General features: G+C 52.8%; 9 protein-coding genes across 9 annotated transcripts; 2 read left to right on the top strand and 7 right to left on the bottom strand.

Annotated features, from left to right (window-relative positions):
* Positions 1–139: 139 nt before the first annotated feature.
* On the bottom strand, positions 140–783 carry J3D65DRAFT_672694 (thiolase-like protein; the record flags this gene model as incomplete). The annotated part of the gene is made up of 2 exons (XM_066803509.1): positions 140–422; positions 509–783. 2 exons carry the CDS (start codon positions 781–783, stop codon positions 140–142), a joined length of 558 nt encoding a protein of 185 aa, XP_066649886.1.
* A 4,074-nt stretch (positions 784–4,857) lies between these two features.
* J3D65DRAFT_643048 (uncharacterized protein) lies at positions 4,858–5,948 on the bottom strand. The gene is made up of 2 exons (XM_066802055.1): positions 5,446–5,948; positions 4,858–5,397 (listed from the first exon to the last, which is right to left on the bottom strand). The coding sequence occupies exons 1-2, from the start codon at positions 5,499–5,501 to the stop codon at positions 4,941–4,943; spliced, it is 513 nt and encodes a 170-aa protein (XP_066649885.1). The 5' UTR covers positions 5,502–5,948; the 3' UTR covers positions 4,858–4,940.
* Positions 5,949–6,159: 211 nt separating this feature from the next.
* J3D65DRAFT_179589 (kinase-like domain-containing protein) lies at positions 6,160–8,737 on the bottom strand. The gene is made up of 3 exons (XM_066794329.1): positions 8,478–8,737; positions 6,304–8,433; positions 6,160–6,209 (listed from the first exon to the last, which is right to left on the bottom strand). The coding sequence occupies exons 1-2, from the start codon at positions 8,543–8,545 to the stop codon at positions 6,453–6,455; spliced, it is 2,049 nt and encodes a 682-aa protein (XP_066649884.1). The 5' UTR covers positions 8,546–8,737; the 3' UTR covers positions 6,160–6,209; positions 6,304–6,452.
* A 1,224-nt stretch (positions 8,738–9,961) lies between these two features.
* J3D65DRAFT_179560 (uncharacterized protein) lies at positions 9,962–10,981 on the bottom strand. Its single transcript, XM_066794328.1, has one exon. It carries the CDS (start codon positions 10,708–10,710, stop codon positions 10,144–10,146), a length of 567 nt encoding a protein of 188 aa, XP_066649883.1. The 5' UTR covers positions 10,711–10,981; the 3' UTR covers positions 9,962–10,143.
* Positions 10,982–11,024: 43 nt separating this feature from the next.
* On the top strand, positions 11,025–13,187 carry J3D65DRAFT_643040 (phosphoglycerate mutase family protein). Its single transcript, XM_066802054.1, has 4 exons — positions 11,025–11,200; positions 11,267–11,374; positions 11,424–11,851; positions 11,895–13,187. Exons 1-4 carry the CDS (start codon positions 11,186–11,188, stop codon positions 12,751–12,753), a joined length of 1,410 nt encoding a protein of 469 aa, XP_066649882.1. The 5' UTR covers positions 11,025–11,185; the 3' UTR covers positions 12,754–13,187.
* Positions 13,188–13,224: 37 nt separating this feature from the next.
* Positions 13,225–14,520, bottom strand: J3D65DRAFT_179540 (uncharacterized protein). The gene is made up of 3 exons (XM_066794327.1): positions 13,968–14,520; positions 13,623–13,867; positions 13,225–13,557 (listed from the first exon to the last, which is right to left on the bottom strand). The coding sequence occupies exons 1-3, from the start codon at positions 14,151–14,153 to the stop codon at positions 13,368–13,370; spliced, it is 621 nt and encodes a 206-aa protein (XP_066649881.1). The 5' UTR covers positions 14,154–14,520; the 3' UTR covers positions 13,225–13,367.
* A 2,087-nt stretch (positions 14,521–16,607) lies between these two features.
* J3D65DRAFT_643033 (uncharacterized protein) lies at positions 16,608–17,352 on the bottom strand. The gene has a single exon (XM_066802053.1). It carries the CDS (start codon positions 17,296–17,298, stop codon positions 16,846–16,848), a length of 453 nt encoding a protein of 150 aa, XP_066649880.1. The 5' UTR covers positions 17,299–17,352; the 3' UTR covers positions 16,608–16,845.
* J3D65DRAFT_643031 (uncharacterized protein) lies at positions 17,353–18,146 on the top strand. The gene is made up of 2 exons (XM_066802052.1): positions 17,353–17,505; positions 17,557–18,146. Exons 1-2 carry the CDS (start codon positions 17,362–17,364, stop codon positions 17,746–17,748), a joined length of 336 nt encoding a protein of 111 aa, XP_066649879.1. The 5' UTR covers positions 17,353–17,361; the 3' UTR covers positions 17,749–18,146.
* A 484-nt stretch (positions 18,147–18,630) lies between these two features.
* On the bottom strand, positions 18,631–20,423 carry J3D65DRAFT_562674 (pseudouridylate synthase-like protein 3; the record flags this gene model as incomplete). The annotated part of the gene is made up of 2 exons (XM_066797578.1): positions 18,631–18,799; positions 18,847–20,423. 2 exons carry the CDS (start codon positions 20,421–20,423, stop codon positions 18,631–18,633), a joined length of 1,746 nt encoding a protein of 581 aa, XP_066649878.1.
* Positions 20,424–20,678: the final 255 nt, after the last annotated feature.

Raw genomic sequence — 20,678 nt, 5'->3', positions numbered from 1 at the left:
AATGAGCTGTGCAACCTGAAGTTTGCCGGCCCTGTCGGTGTGGGCTGAAAGAGGAGCAAGGAAGGGCCTCTGAGTGACGCATGGGAGCCAAAGGCTCCGGGAGAAGTGCATAGCCTCGACGATAGGCTCGGGCGGTTGGTTATCCTCGAGCACCACGTGGGCGTTGGTACCTCCGTAGCCAAAAGAGTTGATACTCGCCCTGCGAACACCGGTTGGAACCGGGCTTCCAGTCCATCAACTTCTGGGGAACGGTGATTTTCCAGTCGCTGACTTGATGCCGGGTTGGGGTCTCAAAGTGCATGTTCGGCGGGATTTGGGCTTTTTCGAGGGCCATGGTCGTCTTGACGAGAGCCGCAAGGCCGGACGCACCCTCCAGGTGGCCAATGTTGGTCTTGACGGAGCCGACGACGATGTTGTCGTTCCTGTTGGGGAGAAAAACACAGCACCGATCGCGCGGGTCTCGTTCGGATCACCCGCCTTCGTGCCAGTGCCGTGGGCCTCGAAGTACTGGGTTTCGGCGGGATCCAGCCCGGCATTCTCGTACGTGGCCCGGATGAGCGCCTCCTGGCGTCCGTGTTCGGTAGGTAATACCCTGTTTGCGACCGTCGTGTGTTTACTCCGGTGGTACGCACGACTGCGCGAATCCAGTCTCCGCTCAACTCCGCGTCGCTGCGGCCGCTTGAGAACCACAGCGCAGATACCCCTCACCACGAACATAACAGAGCCCTTTTCGTCAAACGCCCGGCAACGACCGTCGGTTGAAAGCATTCCGAGGTCGGTCATGGTGATGAAGATGTTGGGGTCGAAGTGGAGGGAAGATCCTACGACAATGGAGATGTCGGCTTCCTTGTCGTGGAGAGAGCGTTTCCCAGATGAAAGCAACCAGGGACGAAGAACAGGCCGTATTCCACTGTCACGCTCGGCCCGTGAAGGTTGTAGAAGTAGGGAAATTCGGTTGGAAAGAATTGCATTGCCAGTGCCGGTGACCGTGTACAACCCTAACCCTAACCCTAACCCTAACCCTAACCCTAACCCTAACCCTAACCCTAACCCTAACCCTAACCCTAACCCTAACCCTAACCCTAACCCTAACCCTAACCCTAACCCCTAAACTAGTTCTTTTTAAATATATTAATATAGTTCTAAAAAACTAAGAGATATTAATAGTACTATATAATATTCTTACTATTTTACTATTTAACTTATAGTAAGTTATAATAAGTCTTTTTAATTAGGTTTTTAACTCTAGTATAGTTTTTAATTTTATTTAAAAAATCTTATAATATAGCTTAATTATTTATAATCTAGTAATTTATAAAATTAAATAAGGGTTTATTAAGTTACTTAAATATATAGTAGTTTATTTAATAGTTTAAGAAATATAAAGGAGTATCTATTTTAAGTTTAAGTTTTACTATATATTTTTAAAGAATAAACTTAATAGGGTCCTTACTATTAAACTTATTTTTAAAATTAAAACTTTTTATATAGTAGTTTACTAGTAAGTTAATACTAATAATTAAAGTACTATATCTTAAAGGAGTAGTATAATATATATTAAAATAATAATAAAAAAATTAGTAGTTTATATTAATAGCTCTATTCTAAAGAAAAAGATCTTAATTAAAGTAGAATTAAGTTTAAATAATAGTATAAATAGATATTTCTATCTATATCCTATTTAACTTCTATTAGAGAGATAAATATATAGCTTTTTATTAATAAAATAAATTATTATAGTAGAAAACTTAGTCTTAAGAATTTATAAAAGTATATTAAAGAGCTTAAAGTTTATTTAAAAGTTTATTTATTTAATATAAAGTATCTTTTTTTTTAAAAGTAGTAAGTAAAAGAAATACTCTACTATTTAAGTTTTTTTTTTATAAGCTTAAAGTATCTTAAAAAGGTATCTAGAAGAAAGTTAAAAAAATAATTAATAGTAAAAGAAACTAATTTAAAATAGTTATTAAAATAGTAGCTAAAAGTAAATTAAAAGGATATAAAGTATAAGTAGCTAGAATTATAAAAAAGAAATAAGATAAAATTAAATTTTAAGTTTAAAATTTTTATTTTAATATAGCTAGAGCTAAGTTAATTATAAATTATAATAGACTTATAATCTATATCTTTAATTAAAAATAAAAAAATATTAGCTAGATTAATTATAGCTTTATCTTTTTTTATTTTAAAAAGATTAGAAGAAGTAGTATAATAGAATTTTTTAATATTTAATATCTTTATAGAATTTTTCTTAAAGATAAGGGTATAAAAAGAGACTAGTTTAATTTTATTAATATAAAATAAAAATAAAATAGATCTAGTATTATATTAATAGTAGCTAGATTTTAAGAATAGTAGGTTATTAGAATTATTAAAATAGTAGTTAAATATAGTATTAGTATTATAGTTCTTAGTATAGTATAAAGGGATTAATATATAATCTACTAATTAGTAATATTAAATATTTAAGAAAAGAGTTTAGATTTATAAAAGACTTAAAGAAGTAAATAATATATTTAGCTATTTTAAATTTAAACTAGAGAAGAAAAGGAAGAGATAAAAAAAAAAAAAATTAAATACTATTTTACTTAATAGCTAGACTTAATAAGCCTAGCTTATAAGATTATATAATAGGTTTATTAAATTAGGTTCTAGTATCTAGATTCTTTAAATTATAGCCTAATAATTAGATATTATAATATAACTTATCTTATTAGATATTAATCTATTACTTTTTAATAGAAATCTACTTTTAGCTACTATTATTATATAAAGAGAGTAGTAAAGAATAAGTAAGATTTTCTAGCTAGATAGTATATAGAGTATATAATATATATAAGTAAAGCCTCACTTAGGTCACGTGATATTGCTGCCTTAGGCACGCGCGCGCGGCGCTAGAGCCTCATTGATAGGCGCGAATACCTTAATAAGACGACGCTGCGAATTAACTACTCAATTCTATAACAGGCGCCGTAACAGTATCGCTATCTTTATCGTCGTCGTCGCAGACTCACTTACGGCTGTTATAGAATTTAGACATAGCGGTTAGAGATCTTAGAGATAACGATGAGCGACTGGATTGAAAGTGAAGGCCGGGGGGGGGGGGGGGGGGGGGGGGGGGATATCACCTTGTAACACCTTACAACACAGCGCACCTAAAGCGAATCGTGCGGAGCAATGGAGCGACGCCGAGTGGGATGCGCGGTTGATGTCTAAGACTGCTATTGGCACCCTTCTTAAAGCTTACGGAGGTGACTGAATGCAAAACCAGAGCACATAAACAGGCCTAAGCCAAGCCGGTTTCCCTATTCGCCGCGCTCAAACATGCCCAGGAAACCCAGTCACCATCCAACACCACCGCTTCCTAGGATTTCCTTTTCGCAAGAGAGTGCATCAAGACCTCCTCCCTCAGTCTCGTAAGTTCTTTCTCCATCTCCTCAATCACCCTGTCCTGCTCCTCGACGCGTTGCTTCAACACTTCGATCTCGTTGTCGCGTTGTTCGCCCAGAATATTCTGGAGCTCCACCTCTACCGCGTGCCTGTCAAGGAGATGTTCCGTGTTGTGGATGTTACGCATTGCTCGGACCTCTACCATGAGCGCGAGGTTCCGCGCAGCGGCCTCGTCGGCGGCGGCGAACAGGGCTCGGTGGCGGTCTGAAAGTTCGACATCGGAGTCGTAGTCGCTGCCGCCGTCGTTGGTCGGAGTCTTGGAGCCATCTTCTTTGCTGTCGCGGTCTGGCGGCTCAAGAACAGAGTCGTCGTTGGTGTCTTCGGTAGTCGGGCCCTTGGAGGCTTTGTCTTTGTCCTTGCCGTGGCCAATGCGCGTTTCCTTCGAGTCGCCGCTGGCGAGCATTCGGTGACGAGCGTCCACGATTTTCTGAGGAAGAAGGGGAGTTGGCTCAAAGCTGCCTCAGTAGAAGTGGAGTGCCAGGCTTACCTTGAACAAGAAGGAAACCATGGTGCCGACTGGGAACAAAGTTTGGAGCGCACTCAATCGTCTGCATACTGTTAGTCAGCCAATCACCACGGAATGACACTGGAAATGTTTACCTTGCGTTTGCATAAATGATGCGGTGGTAGGGCTGGGAGAGAGAAAACTTCGTGGAACCAACAGAGAGCGAAGAATTAAGCGAATCCATGACGGCCGATAATATGTCGTTTGCCAGAGACTCGGCTACGGTCGCGTTGGGAGGGAAAAGGGTACTGCCGGGGTCGTGCCTTCCTGTTTTGGCTGCTTGACGTCAGTGACTTCAAAATTCCCCTCCAACCTTCCCGCCTCCCGTCACCCCAACCTACCATCACGCCTACACTCCTCGCCGCATCGCTTCTCCTGCTTGATGTCGGCTGACTGACAGGTGGACGCGTTTGCTTGAGCGTTTCCGTTGACGGCACAAACGCCAACTGCATGCCTGCTCAACACCTCAACCTGCACACCACCATGGATGCCCCTTTGGACATCTTCTATCCGTGTTTGATTCCTGTGCGCTCACCGATACAGCGCCATTTCGAGGCTTCTGATGGCACCGACGAAGCCCAGTACGATCAAGACAGAGCTTGATGCTTCATGAACACCAAACCACGAGTCGGATTCCCATGGAAAGTATTTTGATGCCATGACTCCTCCCGGGACGAGACATCTCCGGCTTTTCCGCAGCTGGCGCCGTTGAGTATCGACTTCCGCCCTGGAGACACCCAAACTGCCTCAAAATCCACGGTCGTGACGGGAAAGATCTTAGGTACGACGTCCGATGGCGGCGAGTACCTTGACTCACAGGACGGTCGGGGAAGGGCTGCCCATCTCTTAACATCTGTCCATGAGGCTGAGAAGGAAAAACCGGGAAAATAAATAGAAAGAGAGCACACTTCTCACTCGGCGAGGCTCTTGAGCCGTCCACGCTCGTCCGCCTCTTTGGCGCGTCGTTACATCCAGCTCGGCTTCCTCATCTCCTCGCCATTGTCGCCCCCACCTCCTCCGTCGCGCGCGTGTTGTTTTGTACCACAATGACAATTTCCTGCCCCTCTCGCGTGGAGCACCTACCCGCCATTCCAGCGCAGTCCAATCTGCTGCTCGTGCGACTTGGATGCAGCCCAACTTCTCCCGGTTGAGCTCCCTGGCTCCCATCCCTCACCGAGCGTGCGTCTCTGCCACCCCAGCCTCTCGAACCTCGCGCGTGGCTGACCGGACGGATACCTGCGTTTCGTAGATCTTTGGTAGTGTCACAGAAACAGAAAACAAGAACACAGGCTTGGGGCGAGGCGAGGACAACAATTGAAACACACCTCCACAGCCGTTGTGTGGAAAGGCCTTTTGCGGAGGCAGCAGGAAAGATGCCGAGGCACATCGAAGCAGCTTTGGCTTGCCTGAGTGTAACGTGGGATGAAGCAAGTGTTCTATGGGTATATTCTTCCTCCTTCTTTCAACTCGCTCTGCCTGACGTCTGCCAGAATTTTCCCTTGAATTTGACACCAGCCCTGCCCGCCTCACACTCAAACGCAACCATCCCGCTCACGAATCGCCCTTGCTTTTGCTCGTTGACGCTCAAGGAACATGAGGAAAGAGATGAAAATCACCCGGACGGACGGACATTCGGTCAATTTGTCCGCGACAAGAGACAGGCGTCAAGCTGCAGGCTGGCAGATCGGATCTCTCCTTTCCCGTTTCCTCTCATGTCAAAATGACGCACGCCTCATGCTTCCGCAAACGTGCATGCATGCATGCGCGTCGCCTCATCCTGTTTGAGGTTGATGATGATGGGAGAGATGAGTCGGACGGACTGGTTTCGTGCGCTCGTCGTCTTCCTCCACGGTCGTTCCTTTTTCTCGTTTCCTCGTTGATACGAGAAGAAATTTTCCTGCAATCGGCTCTACTTTTTCCTCTTTCTGGATTGGCGTGCATAGAGTGGCGTCATGGCTGCTTTTTGCTCCAGTCTGTTGGGTCGACGTGGTTCGTGGCTGCGTGACGACGCGTCGGGTCTACGTGTGCAATCTTCCAATCTCTGTCTTTGGCGGAATGCGTGTTGAAAACCAGCCAGCGCAAATAGGTGCTTGTGGATCTAACCGCGGGTTTGTTGGTGCGAGAGTTTGTGGGATTTGCTTTTGCGTTTGCGGGCGAGTTGATGTTCCCTCTGTCATGGACTTTGCTCCGTGCGAATTCGAGGTGCCGATGGCTCGTTTGTGGAACGATGGAAGTTGTAGAAGGCAGCGGCCGACTGCTACTTGGATCTGGTTAGGTGTTGGACGATGGAGAGGTTGAAAAAGTCGATCAAGAGGCTCGCCGGCTGCTGCGGTGAGTTGCACACGTACATACGGAAGACCCGGGTACCTCGAGAACGACGATGGACGGCAGCCTCTGACCAAGCTGTCCCACACCTGATGACCTAGCGGGACGGGGCGAACCGAAGGTAGGATCAGTCTTTCCCGCACCACAATGACACATCACACTGGCCTCACGCTCACGTCACGTCCTTGACAAATCTCCCAGCCGCCTTGAGCGAGCTCCATCGCCCACCACTCCCCGGAGAGGCAGCGAAGCTGTGGTTCCAAACCGATTTCAGTGAGCGCACCGACTTGGGCCGCGGCGGGCTCAGTGACCCAACAAATGTCGCCTCTGTCACCTCGCTCATCATCGAGTCGGCCATGGAATGGCGCAGCGTTGCTGACGACATCTCCGGTGGTATCACATCGCCAAAACCACACTGAAGCTGGTCATGTGAAACGAACTCCCCACGCGCGCGCTCCTCCTCCGCCGCCTCGTCTTCCGGAATGGGCTTGAGGTCTGGAGGTTGCGGGACTAGGGGCGGCGGCAACGGACTGCGCGGTCTCGTCTTGATCGGCGCCGTCCACGGCTGCCCCGGATGCTCCATGCGCAGCACGCGCGGCCGGACCTCACAATGCAGCGAGACGAGGGCGGCGCTGTCGAACAGAATGTCGCGAAGGCGTCCTGCCACGACGTAGGCATTTGGACGCGCCGACGGCTCGCGGTGGACCATGTCGCGGACGAGCTGGAGCAAGGGACCAACGGCGCGAAAATGGCGGTCGTCTTGTTCTAGGGCCAGTCGCTCCAGCAACTCCATCCATGCGTCTAATTTACCCAGATTGGAGTGGAACGACGCGTCGGTGCGCGTGTTGCTTTTGTTGCCTGCTGCGGTCTTGTGCTTGGTCGTCCGGTGCTTGACAAAGTCGCCGGGCTTTTTGCGCAGCATGAAGGTGAGCATGTCGAGGAAGACGCAGCCGAGGGAGAAAATGTCGGCTTCTGGACTGCTCCATGGCACAATATCGTCGTCGAGCGGCTTGGTCTTGTTGAGCTTGGTGAAATCGGGGGTCCTCCCGGAGAATGAAGTACTTCGCGGGCCCAGCTTCTTCCTCGTTCTGGAGCGCCCACTCTCCGATGTGAGAGAGGAGATTGAGCTGTCCACTGACGACCGCCGCGATTCTCGGGGGCTGGATATGGGGCTGAGGAGACGGAACAGGGCGAATTCGTGGGTTTCAGGGGCGGCGTAGTTGTACATTTCTTCGGAGGAGTTGCGCTTGTCTTTCTGAAAGCTTTGGAGCGTGCCAATGTCGCTAAAGGCAATGTTGTTGTCGTGGTCGATGAGAATGTTGGACGGATAAATGGCGCCATGCATGAGGAAAGATGCGTGTAGCGTTGCGACAGCGTCGACCAAACAGTGCATCCAGTCCAGGACCAGCTTCTGGCGTTCCTTCTTCGACAGCCTCATGTACTGGGGAGCGGTCCGGTGGTATATGAAGGTTTGAAGCGTGTGGTGACCCACAAACGACGATAGCACAAAGCCATCTCCTTTCGAAGTATATGACGCCCATGCCGGCGCAATGTGGTCGTGCTGCAGTGCCTGCGCCAGTCTGACCTCCCTCCGAAATTCTGCTTCTGACGTGCCCTCCCCGAGTGAAATGCGCCTGCGCACAAATTTCTGCGCACCGCCGGGAAGATGGACCCTCGACCAATGCTGGAGGTTCGCCGCGGCCGGAAAAGCGTGCACGTATTCGAGCGGAATCGCCTCGTTCTCGCCATAGTCGACATGGCTGCCCTGCCGTAGCTCCCGGAGCAGAAAGGTGAATTGCGTGTGGTAAAACTTCTTGTTCAGCGCCTCGTCCAAACCCAGCCGGTCGACGGCGTCCAGCGATATGGGCAGCTCATCGTCGTCCCACGAGTCGTCGATGATGCGGAAAATCTGCTCCGGCACGCCAATCTCGCAGAGAATCAGGAAGAATCGCTTTGCCTTTTCCAGAATCCAGTCCAGGTACGTGTCGTCGGTCAATCCGTCAAAGGCCAGCGGTGTGACGAGTTTCTGCTTGGATTCGTAGCGGAGGCGGGATGCGATGTATTCTTCCGTGACTCTGTCGTCGATGCGTTCTTGGGTCCACCAGATCTGGCAAAGCGGCGCGTGAGGCGTGACAAGCGAGTGGCCAGCATATCTTGTTCATTAGCAGGCAGACTAGTGGCATCCAAAGCGACTCACCCATAAATAAAGGCATTAAAGGCTATCGAGTTCTGGGTGATGACGTGATGTAACGAGCGGGAGCCCATGGCACGGATGTGGTCGAGTCGGGGCAGAGGAGAGGTGTCGGAGGATAGTATGCATTTATGCAATCTGGCGTGGGGCAATGATGTACGTGAGCAGCAACCTGGCAGAGGCAGAGGCGAGCATGTACAGGATTATATTGCGCAGACTGCAGGCGTACGAAAACGCGGACGCGAGTGGAATCGTCGTCGGGTCCGCCGCAGGGGCTCATCACGCGGATGCTTGTTCGTCCAACGTCGACCAGCCGCTGCTTTTGATAAGCGGCGAAAGAAACGCCTCTCCCAGCTCGTTTTGGCCTGCGTTGCGCCGTCCATGACCAATGGCGCGCCCCGAGGCCGGCGCATGATTTGTTTCTCTTCACCGCATCCACTTGGCCTCTACCAACAGTGATGGCTGCAGGGGTAAGCCACGAGGCAACAAAGACGATGATTCTCGCCATGATGATCTTAATCAATGCTGGCTATCGGCTGCGCCGTCGAGGTGGAACATTTTTGCGGAAAAACCACCGGGGGCCGCGGCACTACCCCTGCTTCCGTCGCCCTACTGTTATCATGACACCTACCTGTCTCGGAAGTCCATCTCGAATCGTCGACTCTTCATCCACAGAATCCTTCGCCTGGTGGCCGTCATGTCGTGGAACGCGGTCCAGCCAAAGCTTGTATCAGCTTCCACCGGGCTGACAAAATTTCCGAGTGTTCAATTGTATCACGGACAGCCACTTGCTCGAGTTTGACTTTCGTGTCCAGCGCCTCGGTCAAAGCTCAGGTTCTGTGGGTCTCCACGTGCTGCGCACTGATGGGGTTTGGCTGGTCCGTTCATTCATGCCGGCCGCAAAACGCCGTTGCAAAACGCAAGCCAGGAAGTCGGGCTTGGCCATGAATTTTCCGGGATCCATGAACAATAAAAGAGGTCGTAGGGGCGTCAACGACAAAAGGGCATGGTAGGCCAGGTCTTGGCCTGGAAATTGCTGCAGTAAATTAGTGTCTTTAGAATGTGACCAGTAGGCACGATGATTCGAGCAATACGACGGACGAATTTCAATGCAGGATATTTTGAAAAGAAATGAACAACAGACGTCAAAAGAAAATTGAGCTCTATGCAGTAGGTTCGCTCGGTTGGTGCCATGTGTTGGGACCTGCTGTCCCAGATAGCACGACAGCTTCAAATGCCACAAACTCGGTTTGACATACTCCTCCAGGACGATCTTTTGACTGAGAAAATCACCAGACCGCGACCGCATCTCGACTTTTGCACGATCTAGGTCTGCAATCTGGCGAGCGCATGAGCGGCTGCCACAATTCCTGGACGTGGACCATCAAAGCGGGGTCTCAGATGCTGTCCAAGGACACACGGCAGATTCCCGCTCGATCATGCCACGCCATGCATTCGATGGAACCTCGACGCCATTTAACTTACGAATCCGGTATTTGCATGTTTGGCCGGTCCTTTCAGCCATGCTCATGCGTCTTGAGTTGAGGCTACGATCGGGTCGGAATCGTTGCGACAAGCAGAAACTTCGTACTCGGGGAATTCAAGCCGTCGAATCAGCCTCAAACTTGAATTCTTATGCTACTTCAGCTCTTGAAGGCAGCAATCTTCCCGCTCAGTCATCGTGGATGACGATACCAATCTCTTCAGGGTTGTCTTGGTGCTCGACCTCGTGCTCGTCTTCGCGGTTCCTCTTCAGAGCGTTGATATTGGGTCCCAGTTTGCTTGTGCCGCTCTCTTCAACTTTATCGTCGTCCTTCTTCTGCTTCCGCGCCTTGGCTTTTTCGCGCCTGGCCTTGTTCTTGTTCGTCTTGGCCTCGTCCTTTCGCTTCATCTCCTCGCGCTTTCGTGCAAACTCCCTCTCTTCATCCTCTTTCCGCTTCTCCTCATCCATCATCCGCAACCGCTCGTATTCGCGCCTCCGCGAAGCCTTGTAGACGTGAAACTCGCCCGAGCCCGCACCCGCCGAGGAACCCTGCACGTTTGCAACAATCTCAGGCGGAGCGGACAGCTTCTTCGACTTGGGACCATTTGGGAGGTTGACTTCCTTGTCGACGTTTTTGAAGAGGGCTTGCAGTTGGTTTGCTTGGGCGGTTGCCGGCGAGAGGGCGCGTTTCTTGGTTGGACGGTGGGTGCGCGGGTCTGCGCTCGTGGGAACAGATTCGGGGATGGGCTCGGACATGCTGGCGCTTGTTCAAACTTTGCGCGAGTCGAGGATGGTTTTGTTTCGTTTGAGCGGCGCGTGCGTGCGGGGCGGCGAATGAAGACGGGGAGAAAACTGCTGACGTGCGGCGAGGCGACGACGGCGGGTCGACGAGGACGAGTCGAGTGGAGGGCTCAGTCGGGGTGGATCGGATGTGTAATGTGATGAGCAAGCAACAGGGCCGGATGGCGGCAGATGAAGCGGATGCTGATGGTGGTGGTGGTGGTGGTGGTGGTGGTGGTGGCGGAGGAGAGGGTGGCGCGGTCCCGCTTGCCCTGCCGGTGCGGTGCGGTGTCGCCCTCCGCCCTCTGCAGGTACTGTACGTGAGGGAGTGATGCTTGGCCTGACCTGACCTTCACCCCATCCGATGCTGTCACCCAAGGACGTCCCAACAGCTTTTTGAGAGCTCCCCCCTCTCACCATCCCCATCCCCACTCCGTCTCCACAACTCATCATGGGCAAGCCACGGGTGAGCCGTTCCCGTCCCTCTGGCGTCTGCCACAGAATTCAAAACTAACCCGCTGCTTCCCTGCAGATGATCATTTTGATACGTCACGGCCAGTCCGAGGGTAACAAGAACCGCGATATACACCAGTTCGTCCCAGACCACCGCGTGAAGCTCACCCCAGATGGATGGCAGCAGGTTGGTGCCCCGACACGCCGACAGTCACACCTTGCTAACCCTCCAACAGGCAGAGGAGGCCGGCCGCCGCCTTCGATCTTTGCTCAAACCCGAAGACACCGTCCAGTTCTTCACCTCGCCCTACCGTCGCACTCGTGAGACCACCGAGGGCATCCTTCGCACCCTGACCGCCGACGATCCGACTCCTTCTCCCTTTCCTCGCAGCGACATCAAAGTCTACGAAGAACCCCGCTTGAGAGAATGTGACTTTGGCAACTTTCAACCATGTTCTGCCGAGATGGAGCGCATGTGGCAGGAGCGCGCCGACTACGGACACTTTTTCTACCGCATACCCAACGGCGAGAGTGCGGCAGACGCCTACGACAGAATTAGCGGCTTCAACGAGAGCCTATGGAGACAATTTGGGGAGGACGACTTTCCAAGCGTCTGCGTCTTGGTCACGCATGGCTTGATGACGAGGGTTTTCCTCATGAAATGGTGAGCTTCCACAAGCAAATCGAGGGCCTCTCTAACAGCCCAGGTACCACTGGTCCGTCGAGTATTTCGAAGACTTGCGCAACATCAACCACTGCGAATTCATCCTCATGAAGCAAAACCTGGACAACGGCAAATACGTTCTACAAAATCAACTGCGTACTTGGTCGGATTTAAAGCGGCGTGCTGCTTCAGTGCAGGGACGAAACGACAAGGCCATAGAGACGGGGCCACCTCCGCCACAACCAAATTCTCCCTCAATACCAGCACGTCGATGGGGTGGATGTGCTGATGGCTGCGATCACGACAAGATAAACTTTCCTCGTCGAACACGGCGCCAAAACACTTCTGATATTCTCTCCTTGCCCCCGGCCGTCATTCCCACCCCAGAACAATCTGACAGTCCTGCCGGCGACCCATCCCCGACGACAAACGGCTCTCGACAAAATGGGAACACTCCTGGCAGCGGCGACACTTCCGACGTGGACGGCACGCCGCCCTCATCCGACGCAGACAACAATCACGACCACTCGAGCCCCGAGGTGCGCGCTCGTCTACACCCAGGCCGCGATTTTGGTGGATCTCGCTCCGGCGCCGGCACTCCAGTCGAAGGCTTTTCAGAGGATAGCGACTATTTTTCAGCTCCTAAGAGCGGCTGCGAAAAGGAGCGATCCAAATCACGACGGCGAAACACGACTGAGCGGAGCTGGCGAGAAGAGAGCGGCATGGGTGCTGGTGCGCGGGCCGACGCCCTCGGAGACGGGGATCACGGCGCCGAATATTGCGATGCAGACGACGAGGAAGCGCGCTTGAGCAGCGGCGAATCAACCACCAAGGAAGAGTTGGAGAAGAAGATTCAACGGGCAAAAGACCGCAGCCGCAAAAGTTTCAGCGAGGTTTATTGATGTCAAGACGGATAGATTGGTTGCACGTGTTAAGGGATGCTCGGCATGTGGCGCATGAAAGGTCTGGGGTTCGGGTGGAAAAGGTCTGTTTCTTGGCACTAGTCTTTAACGCCGCAGGTACTCCTAGGTATGTTTGGGTGGGTGGGGTTATATTGGTACAGGTATGGAAGGCCGTTTGGCTGCATGATTGATTCCCTGGCATGGATGGACGGACGGGTATGGAGGTTAGGACGAATTGATGACACCCTTTTCGGTTTGCCTATCTTTGGTTGACTTGCCTGCCTCTCACTCCATCTCCAATGACAGTGTTGTCCCAAAGGTTCATTCATTTCCTAGCGCTTCAATTTCGACGCAGGACGCACAGAGGCGTCGTTGAGGACTGAGTATGGTACAGTAAAAGTACCCGCAGAAGAGCAATCTAAAAGAGATCAAGCCAAATGAAGCCAGGTCGAGACACACTCCCGAGCAGATGGCCCAAGGCCTTAGAGGAGAGGAAGAGCAGCACATTCAACACACCAGCACCACCACAGGCAAACGCACAGTAGAACAAAGTACCAAAACAAAAAGGCAAAGTGCCCAAAACAACAACATCGTCCACTCACGCCTTTCTTCGATCAATCTCCATCACCAAGGAACCAACTGCCACCCTGCGCCGTCTTTCCAGCGTCGTCGTCGTCGCCCTCCTCATCAGCTGAGGCACCGACGCAGGCGTAGCTAGCAACGCGCCTCGCCCAGCCAACGACGCCGAGATCTGGGAAGCCGGGGTTGGTGATGCGCAGAGAGGCGCCAGTGCACTTGTCGCCACTATCACGAGCGTCAGTAAGTCTGCTGGAATAGTAGCAGAAAGGGAGAAGACGGAGGAGAACTACTCATAGACGATGCAAACGACGCCCTGATCCGGCGCAAAGCTGGCTACATTGCGGTACCACGTGGTCTGCGGCTTGCCCTGGGCGGCGGCAGTCGTGCCGCGGAGGGAGACGCAGGGGTCGCTCACGGTGACTGCGGCGGTGCTGTCGCCGTCTGTGTCTGAGGAAGACGAGGTTGATGAGGAGTACACGCATGCGGCGTCGACGCTGGGCAGCGCGTTCCAGAAGGGCGCGGTGCAGTAGTAGACCTGCTCACCACCGCCTCGTCAGTGGTATGCACTGAATCAATCCGCACGGGGGAGGATGGAAAAGGGGATAAGAGCACAGCAGGGGATGCGCGGCACTCACGCCCAGCATCGTGCCGTCCGTCTCGTTGGTGCCCACAAACGGCTGCGATGCGTCCTGGATCGATGTCTGGCCGGTGCCGCCCTGGTCAGGGGAGCCGTCCGACGACAGCGGAGCCGGAGCCGCGAAGAGAAGACGCGAGTACGTGACGAGCGAGAGGAAAAATAACACTACGGGGAGAAGAGTCATGGCTCTTTTGTGGGACTGGACTGAGCAAGTGCGTCGTGGGATCAGAGGAACGTAGATTGATTTCAGATTTGGTCGAGATTGTAGGAGCGGAAATGAGAATGAGTGGGTAAGGAAAGAAGACGAGGAAAAGCGGGAGAAGGAGGATATGTAGATGGCTTTTATATGATTTGCACAGATACATCATCAGCAATGTCCAAACAGCGCCTTGGGTGTTGGCCCTCCTCGGAGTCGTCGCCGCCCGTCAGTGGCGTCTTTCTCCATACAGCAGACCTATCTCAGCCCGACAGCAGATGGCGAATGACCAAAAAAGCGCCGTAGCAACAGCCAAAAAACTTGGAAAAGAGACAGAGAGTTGGCGTTGGAAGCGTAGATCCAAGGGCTAGAATTCTCCAGCCACGTGCTTTGGCCGGTGGCGACTTGCAAGAAACCGGTCTCACCGTTTGTAGATCGGCAGAATCAGGGCGTGAGTGCCAACGACTAACTGTTGTTGAATCAAGAAGAGGGTTGTCCGGGTCGTTTGGAGACAGCTCATGCGTCCACCCAGAAGCTCCCAAACCAGAATCAACTTCGCGCGGACGACCCAAGGCAATACAGAGACCGATGGACCTGGTGGGACTCGCGAAGGTTCTGGAACCATGTCCACGAGCACTCAGCTAGCCACTTCTTTGTCTCGAGCCTGGAATGTGGTCAGTTGTAACAGGGTGCGAATGGCAACCACTTCCAAGCAAAGCGTCTCTCGAGATCGAGCCTGGCCTGATTGACGGGTCCAGCAGATATGCTGGGTTGGGCAGTCGATCAACGTCATTTCATTCATCCTCCATGCCTTTGCAGAGGACCCAAAGAACCGAAAAGCTGTGCCAACCAGGCATGCCGGGCAAAGGAAGGCAAGCTCTTGAACCATCAGCAAGGCGAAGCTCTAGCCAGGTATTGATAGACGGGGCAGCAAGGCAGGATGGAACAAACGGCATGAAAGTCTGGAGATGGACGATATGATTGCCAAACTGGGCGTGCGAGAGAAGAAGATATGAATACCTAGACAGATAGGGAAGGGATACACGTGAATGAGAAAGACTACGCTTCCAAAACTCCAAGGCAAAAATCTCACCGTTAAAGTCGAGATGAGCGCTGCGCGTGCGAAGTGCTCGACGAGAAATTAAAGTTTGCATGTCCAGGCGTGCGCGACGGACTAGACTAGACAAGACGTCTTCGTTGATCCCTCCGCCTCACTTCTGCAACGACGTGAGAGCGCAGCGCAGTACAGTGCGCGTCCAGCCCTACCAACCGGTCAGCAGCGCGCATGGCAGAACGACAGCACAGCCGCGTCTGCTTCTCCTCTCCATCTTGGAGCGGTCCGCTGCGCCCGTTCGATTCTCCGAGAAAAGAGCACCGGCTGCATCTGTAGTTGTCTTCCCGGTTGGGCCGGCCGAAGACAGGCACGTCATGGCAGTCGCAGAAGGCAAGCGAGCACGCAGACAGACGGCGAGCAGCATCCAATGGCATCGCCTGGATCCCGCGGAGGAGATTGAGTCGACATGTCACATCAAGTCAGAGGAGAGACGTCGAGACAGGACTGGAGACATGGAGGATGCTTCTGAGATACGTACCACGTCCACTTGTCGAAGCGATTTGATACATGGCCGTCGGTCCGGTTGCTCTGACAGCGCACACCTACATGTACATGATAGTTCTTCATGCAGCAAGCTCTCGAGCTGCTACTGCGAGCATGCCGGTCCGCCGTCCTCGTTTGCGTTTGGTGGTTGGCGGGTAGCCTCGCGTGGTTTCTGCTGCAGTTGGAAAGTTTATTTCGTGCGTGCATTCTCACCTTTTGCTTTTCCAGCAACCACAAACAGCCGCATTGGTCCAATTTTGCGGGGCCGGCAATGGCAGCGTTGGACTATTTTCGCCACCACGCGGCCATGATTCCGCAAACACCTGGCTGTGGTAGTCTCAAGGGAAGACTGGCATTCGTGAGCGTTGGCGGCATGTGCGACCACGGAGAATACAAGTTCCCGGATGGCCAAGCAAGCTGGCCGGTGATCTTTGCGCACTCTGCTGGACCATTTCCACACCTGGATGAGTTGTCCGCCCAAGTGGTACGACGGTGGAGGATGTAGTGCAGCCTGACGACGACGCCTCAGCAACAAACGACCAGAGCCGGAGAAGGAACATTTCTTGACCGTGCTGACCGGCCGTCGGTCGTTTGCAAGACAGGCCGGAGATGTGTGTCCAATCGTCTGTCAACGACCTGCCCTCCTGGTGCGGCATGCGAGTCGGCGTCAGGCTTGCATGGCTGGTCCGCCGTTGTTGGTCGACGGCCATGCCGACTTGGGAGCGAGGTGCTGAGGTGGCCTTGCATTGAGTTTGTAGGCTGTTGTACCTACCGAACCAAGGTCTACAAAGACGAGAGCTGTGTGCGAGTCATGGCTCCGACAATGTCGCCCTGTGACAGGTAAACTGGTGGATCTGTCGCCAGCGAGCGAGCCGGCGGAGACGTGAACCGAGATCCCAGAGACAATCCGGCTTTGGTTCCTCATGTTGCAGCCGTGCGCGTGCGCGGTAGGGAGGAACACGGCGTTTCCGTCCGTCAGCTCCCAAGGGCGGGCGGGAAGGATATCCAGACCTTGTGCCCATGAACCCGGTCTGGTCTGCCGGTCCTCTCAGGGACGATTGTGGTGTGTCGCCCCAGGTATCATCAAAATGCAGCCAGCCCTCTACCGAGCATTACTCGCAGCATCAAGTCGATACCCGAGCGAAAGAGGATCGTGGAACGACGCGATGACGGGTCAATGAAAAGAGTGGGAATGCCACCTGCGTACAGACGGGCCGGCGCGGTGGAGATGCGCGTGCGGTGGTGGTGGCGATTGGCGACATGGGGCTTTAAAGCGGTGCAGTGTGGAGCGAGCGAGCCAGCTGGCAAAGGGCTGGAGGATCCGCCCGCCGTGATACAGGTGGAGTCGTAGGTAGTTGGTAGCGGTGGTGGTGGTGGTGGTGGTGCCCGACATGGAGCAGCCTGCCTGTTGGGCAGAGAGCGAGGCGAAACCAGTGAGGCGAGAGGCAGAGCCCAAAGGTCCGCGCAGCTCAGCGAACGAGTAACGTGGGATGCCGCGATGCACAACGAGCGCGCGAGCGGGACAGATGCAATCATCTGGCCTCGTGCATCTTAAAAGACTGGCCTGTCCGCTCTTTTTCTCTCCAGCTGCAAGTCGAAATGCCCGGAATGACCACCACCACTTCCACCGCGGCGTTGAACAACTACTTTGTCCCCGGCTATGGCATCTCGCGCGCCGTCATCCAAAGCGAGATACGCTACCACTGCGGTCCCGATGCCATAGTCAGACCCTTTACCCATCAAGTGAGACTAACCCTGTCATCAGCTCCCCTCCAGCTAACCCGCATCTTTCAGGGCCGCGACGGCTTTCTCGTCACCACCAGCGGTCCTTCTTTGACAAAGGCCCAGATCGAAGACATCAAAGTCGCATCAAAAGAATACGAGGAGCGCCATGCCCAGCGGAATAGCAGTGAAGAAGAGCCGTTTGTCAATAAGCCGATACCCGTCAGCCCGCGCGGCCGCAAAGCCGATGTCGTCGAAAAGTGAAGACGAGAGACGAAAAAGAAAGAAACGGTCGGTCTTGGTTAGCGAGGAGTTGTGGTTCAAGCACGAAAACTTCATCATTTGCAATTCTGTCAGATTCACCTGTGTACGCCGGGAGAGCAAGCAAGGGAACCTGTCCACCACCCGAATCCCATGTAGTACGGCGGTCATTATTCTTTTCCACTCAAGATATCCATACGTTTTCTATTTGATAGATGAAATTGTCCTCCAGCACGATGTAATGCACATCACGCTTCCTTCGCCGAGTCCTCCACTTTCTCAGCAACTGAAGGCCAAGCGCCAAAATACTCGTCCCTTGCCGTCAAATATGCTTCGGCGTCCCTCAGCACCTCGTCCAGCCGCAATAACTGAGACAACGCCGATGCCGTCGGTATTTCTCCCCCCTCGGCTTGGTCGGGTGCCGCCGGAGAAGATGCTGAGTGGTCGTTTTGTGATAAAGCAGTTGCCGCCGAAGGTGTTTGCTGCTGTGGAGTCAACGTCCGCGGCGCGTACACATTTGAGAGGCGCGAGGCTTGCGGCGATTGCGTTGATGCGGACGAAGTTGACCATGGCGAGCCTGGCTGGCTGCGAGACGGGTGCGGCGTCGTTGGATGGGAGTAGGCGAGCGTGGTGGGGACGTTGGTTGCGCTTTCGTTCGAGTGCGCCATGATGAAGCGGGGAGGTAAGTACAAAGTGAGTAGTGGAAAGATTCAAGGGTCTACATCATATAGACTGTTGACCCAGTAATTCAAGGTTCTAGAAGGCCAAGCTCGCCTCATCTCCTTTGTCTGGGCCAATTGCAGAGACAAAGACAAGGAAATCGCACACGTGGGCCGAGACAGTTGCTTGGGACAAAGACTTCGAAGCAGAATTGGCGACTCGCTTCTATTCGTCTGCTTCGTTATTCGCTGGGGCATCCCTTTGGCTGAGTCCTTTCCGGGCCAAGTAGCGCGCATTGATGACCTCGACGGGCTCCATGCGCTCCTTTTTCATGATTGGGAGGTATTTCCCTACTAGCCTAGCGCCATCACTGCCGTCGTAGACTCTGTCGCTCCTGTAAAGCGTTAGCCGGATTGAATTTCAAAAGGTGGTTTGACTTACCTTGTGATCTTTGCAGGAGCGTCGTCCTCGTTTTCTGCTGAAGATTGAGGCCCCTGAGATGCAACCAGATCCAGAAGACTGCCAGCAAGCGCCTCATCAATTCTCCGACTGTGCCAGACTTCCCACAGGTCCTCAATGACGCCCTTCTTGCCAAACTTTTCGCCAATTCCAGAGGAGCGGTTGCTTCCAGGCGAGGCCGCTATTCTGTCGTCGCCAACGTAGATCCAATTGAGACTGTCAGGTCTGCTTTCTTCAGGATGATCCGACTCCTTTCCTTGCTCGAGGTCTGGGAACAGGCAGTCCCAGAGCACAAGAGGCGCATCGGCCGCCATTTCGTACTTTGGTTTGGTGGGATTGGTCTCTGTATCCAAAAGCTCCTTGACGATCGTTGGTTTTTCCAGCCCTTGGCCGACCAGAAAAAGGACAGCAATCAAATGTCGAACCTGATGCCAGAGAAACGCGGATCCATGGACATTGAATACAAAGACGCCAGGACCATTCGCGTCGGCAGAATCGCTCGATAGCCCCGTGATTTTCTCGCGCTCTTCGACCACACCTGGTATTTGTAGACCCAGGCTGTTTGTGTACTTGGCGAAGCCCGAGCCCGGACTCCATTTTTCAATCGAGGTGTGGAAGATGCGGCGAGTGAAGTTGGTGATTTGCTTTGCGGGATCGACCTTGCACAGATTTCTGAAATCATGCGATCCTTCCAGATAGCTGGCAGCTTCCTTCATGGCTTCAATGTCCAGCCATCCTTCACGCATCTTGCGTCCATTTGAGCCATCAAAGACTCCGGCAGATCCAAACATGGGTCCAAAGGCGGGATTGGTGAAGAAATATTTGTAGCGACGCTCCTTGCAGTTGAAACGAGCGGAAAAGTTGGCCGGTGGGTTCGGGCACCATGCGAGGATGCGAATGTCGGGCGGAAGGACTGCATTCAGCATGCGCGTGTATGGCAGCTCGTCACGAACGTCATCAAACGGAGCCTCCTCAACATCATCCACCGCTTGACCATTTGAATCGTCTTCCTGTTTTCTTGGCTTTGGCTTTGGCTGGCTACTCCTCACCCTAATGGCAATGACCTGTCCAAACGCAGACACGCCTCTATCAGTCCTGCCGCATTTTGAATAGTCGCAGCCGTCCCAATTGACCTCGCCCTCGCCTTGCCCCTCTTTCGGCGTTGGAAATATGAGTCTTGTCTTCTTCAAAGCCTTCCACATTTCCTCCTCGATTGTCGGCAGCGGCTTGGCTGAATTGGCATGGTGTTCGAAGCCGTAGTAGTTGCCGCCCAAGTAAGCAAACTTGAGCGCGATGAGGCGCGTGGAGTATCGAGAGGGATCGAATGGCTTCGGAGGAGGCTTCGGCTTCTTCTGTAGTATCTGAGGGTTCAACGGCGCCACCGAAGGAGCAGCGGTCGCAGCAGCAGCTACAATGTTGGTCGAATCTGTGGCAGCGGAGCCGTATGCCGCGTTCTTGTGCGCAAGCTTTTGCTCAAGCTCAGAGACTCGGGCTAGGCGCTGTTCAATCTCGTCTCGGCGGGCGAGGAACTCTTGGTCCGTCCAGGCTTTGGTCTCCATGGCGTGTAGGGCTTCGCTGTTGCGGATGTCGTTGGAAATCCGGAATTTCGTGGCGGCAATGATGCGTTTCTTGCGGTTGCTCACGGTCTTGGTCGATCGAATCTGGGCGGTAGAGAACGAGTGGACGAAGCGCGGCAAGACGCGCTTCATGCTCGATGGATGATAGGTGAGAAGAAAAAAGTGTCGCGGATGCAATGACACGCACGGAACTCGGGTGGCGCAGCTGCTGTGGCGGTGCGTAGCCCCGGTGGATTC

Source organism: Phyllosticta citribraziliensis, assembly GCF_038025025.1.
Source record: "Phyllosticta citribraziliensis strain CPC 17464 chromosome Unknown J3D65scaffold_17, whole genome shotgun sequence".
NCBI lineage: Eukaryota > Fungi > Ascomycota > Dothideomycetes > Botryosphaeriales > Phyllostictaceae > Phyllosticta > Phyllosticta citribraziliensis.
This window is presented reverse-complemented; position numbering and strand designations above follow the sequence as displayed.

What these genes read in the sequence shown, in the direction of transcription:
- J3D65DRAFT_643048 (XM_066802055.1), bottom strand. Translation starts at nt 5,501, where the DNA reads ATGGTTGCGTTTGAGTGTGAGGCGGGCAGGGCTGGTGTCAAATTCAAG. An exon ending in GTCAAATTCAAGGGAAAATT is followed by an intron (nt 5,398 to 5,445) that starts CTGGCAGACGTC and finishes GGAAGAATATAC; the next exon opens with CCATAGAACACTTGCTTCAT.
- J3D65DRAFT_179589 (XM_066794329.1), bottom strand. Translation starts at nt 8,545, where the DNA reads ATGGGCTCCCGCTCGTTACATCACGTCATCACCCAGAACTCGATAGCC. An exon ending in TTTAATGCCTTTATTTATGG is followed by an intron (nt 8,434 to 8,477) that starts GTGAGTCGCTTT and finishes CTAATGAACAAG; the next exon opens with ATATGCTGGCCACTCGCTTG.
- J3D65DRAFT_179560 (XM_066794328.1), bottom strand. Translation starts at nt 10,710, where the DNA reads ATGTCCGAGCCCATCCCCGAATCTGTTCCCACGAGCGCAGACCCGCGC.
- J3D65DRAFT_643040 (XM_066802054.1), top strand. An exon ending in CCCCAGATGGATGGCAGCAG is followed by an intron (nt 11,375 to 11,423) that starts GTTGGTGCCCCG and finishes ACCCTCCAACAG; the next exon opens with GCAGAGGAGGCCGGCCGCCG. An exon ending in AGGGTTTTCCTCATGAAATG is followed by an intron (nt 11,852 to 11,894) that starts GTGAGCTTCCAC and finishes CTAACAGCCCAG; the next exon opens with GTACCACTGGTCCGTCGAGT.
- J3D65DRAFT_179540 (XM_066794327.1), bottom strand. Translation starts at nt 14,153, where the DNA reads ATGACTCTTCTCCCCGTAGTGTTATTTTTCCTCTCGCTCGTCACGTAC. An exon ending in CGGACGGCACGATGCTGGGC is followed by an intron (nt 13,868 to 13,967) that starts GTGAGTGCCGCG and finishes GGTGGTGAGCAG; the next exon opens with GTCTACTACTGCACCGCGCC. An exon ending in GTCGTTTGCATCGTCTATGA is followed by an intron (nt 13,558 to 13,622) that starts GTAGTTCTCCTC and finishes CGCTCGTGATAG; the next exon opens with TGGCGACAAGTGCACTGGCG.
- J3D65DRAFT_643033 (XM_066802053.1), bottom strand. Translation starts at nt 17,298, where the DNA reads ATGATTGCATCTGTCCCGCTCGCGCGCTCGTTGTGCATCGCGGCATCC.
- J3D65DRAFT_643031 (XM_066802052.1), top strand. Translation starts at nt 17,362, where the DNA reads ATGCCCGGAATGACCACCACCACTTCCACCGCGGCGTTGAACAACTAC. An exon ending in TCAGACCCTTTACCCATCAA is followed by an intron (nt 17,506 to 17,556) that starts GTGAGACTAACC and finishes CGCATCTTTCAG; the next exon opens with GGCCGCGACGGCTTTCTCGT.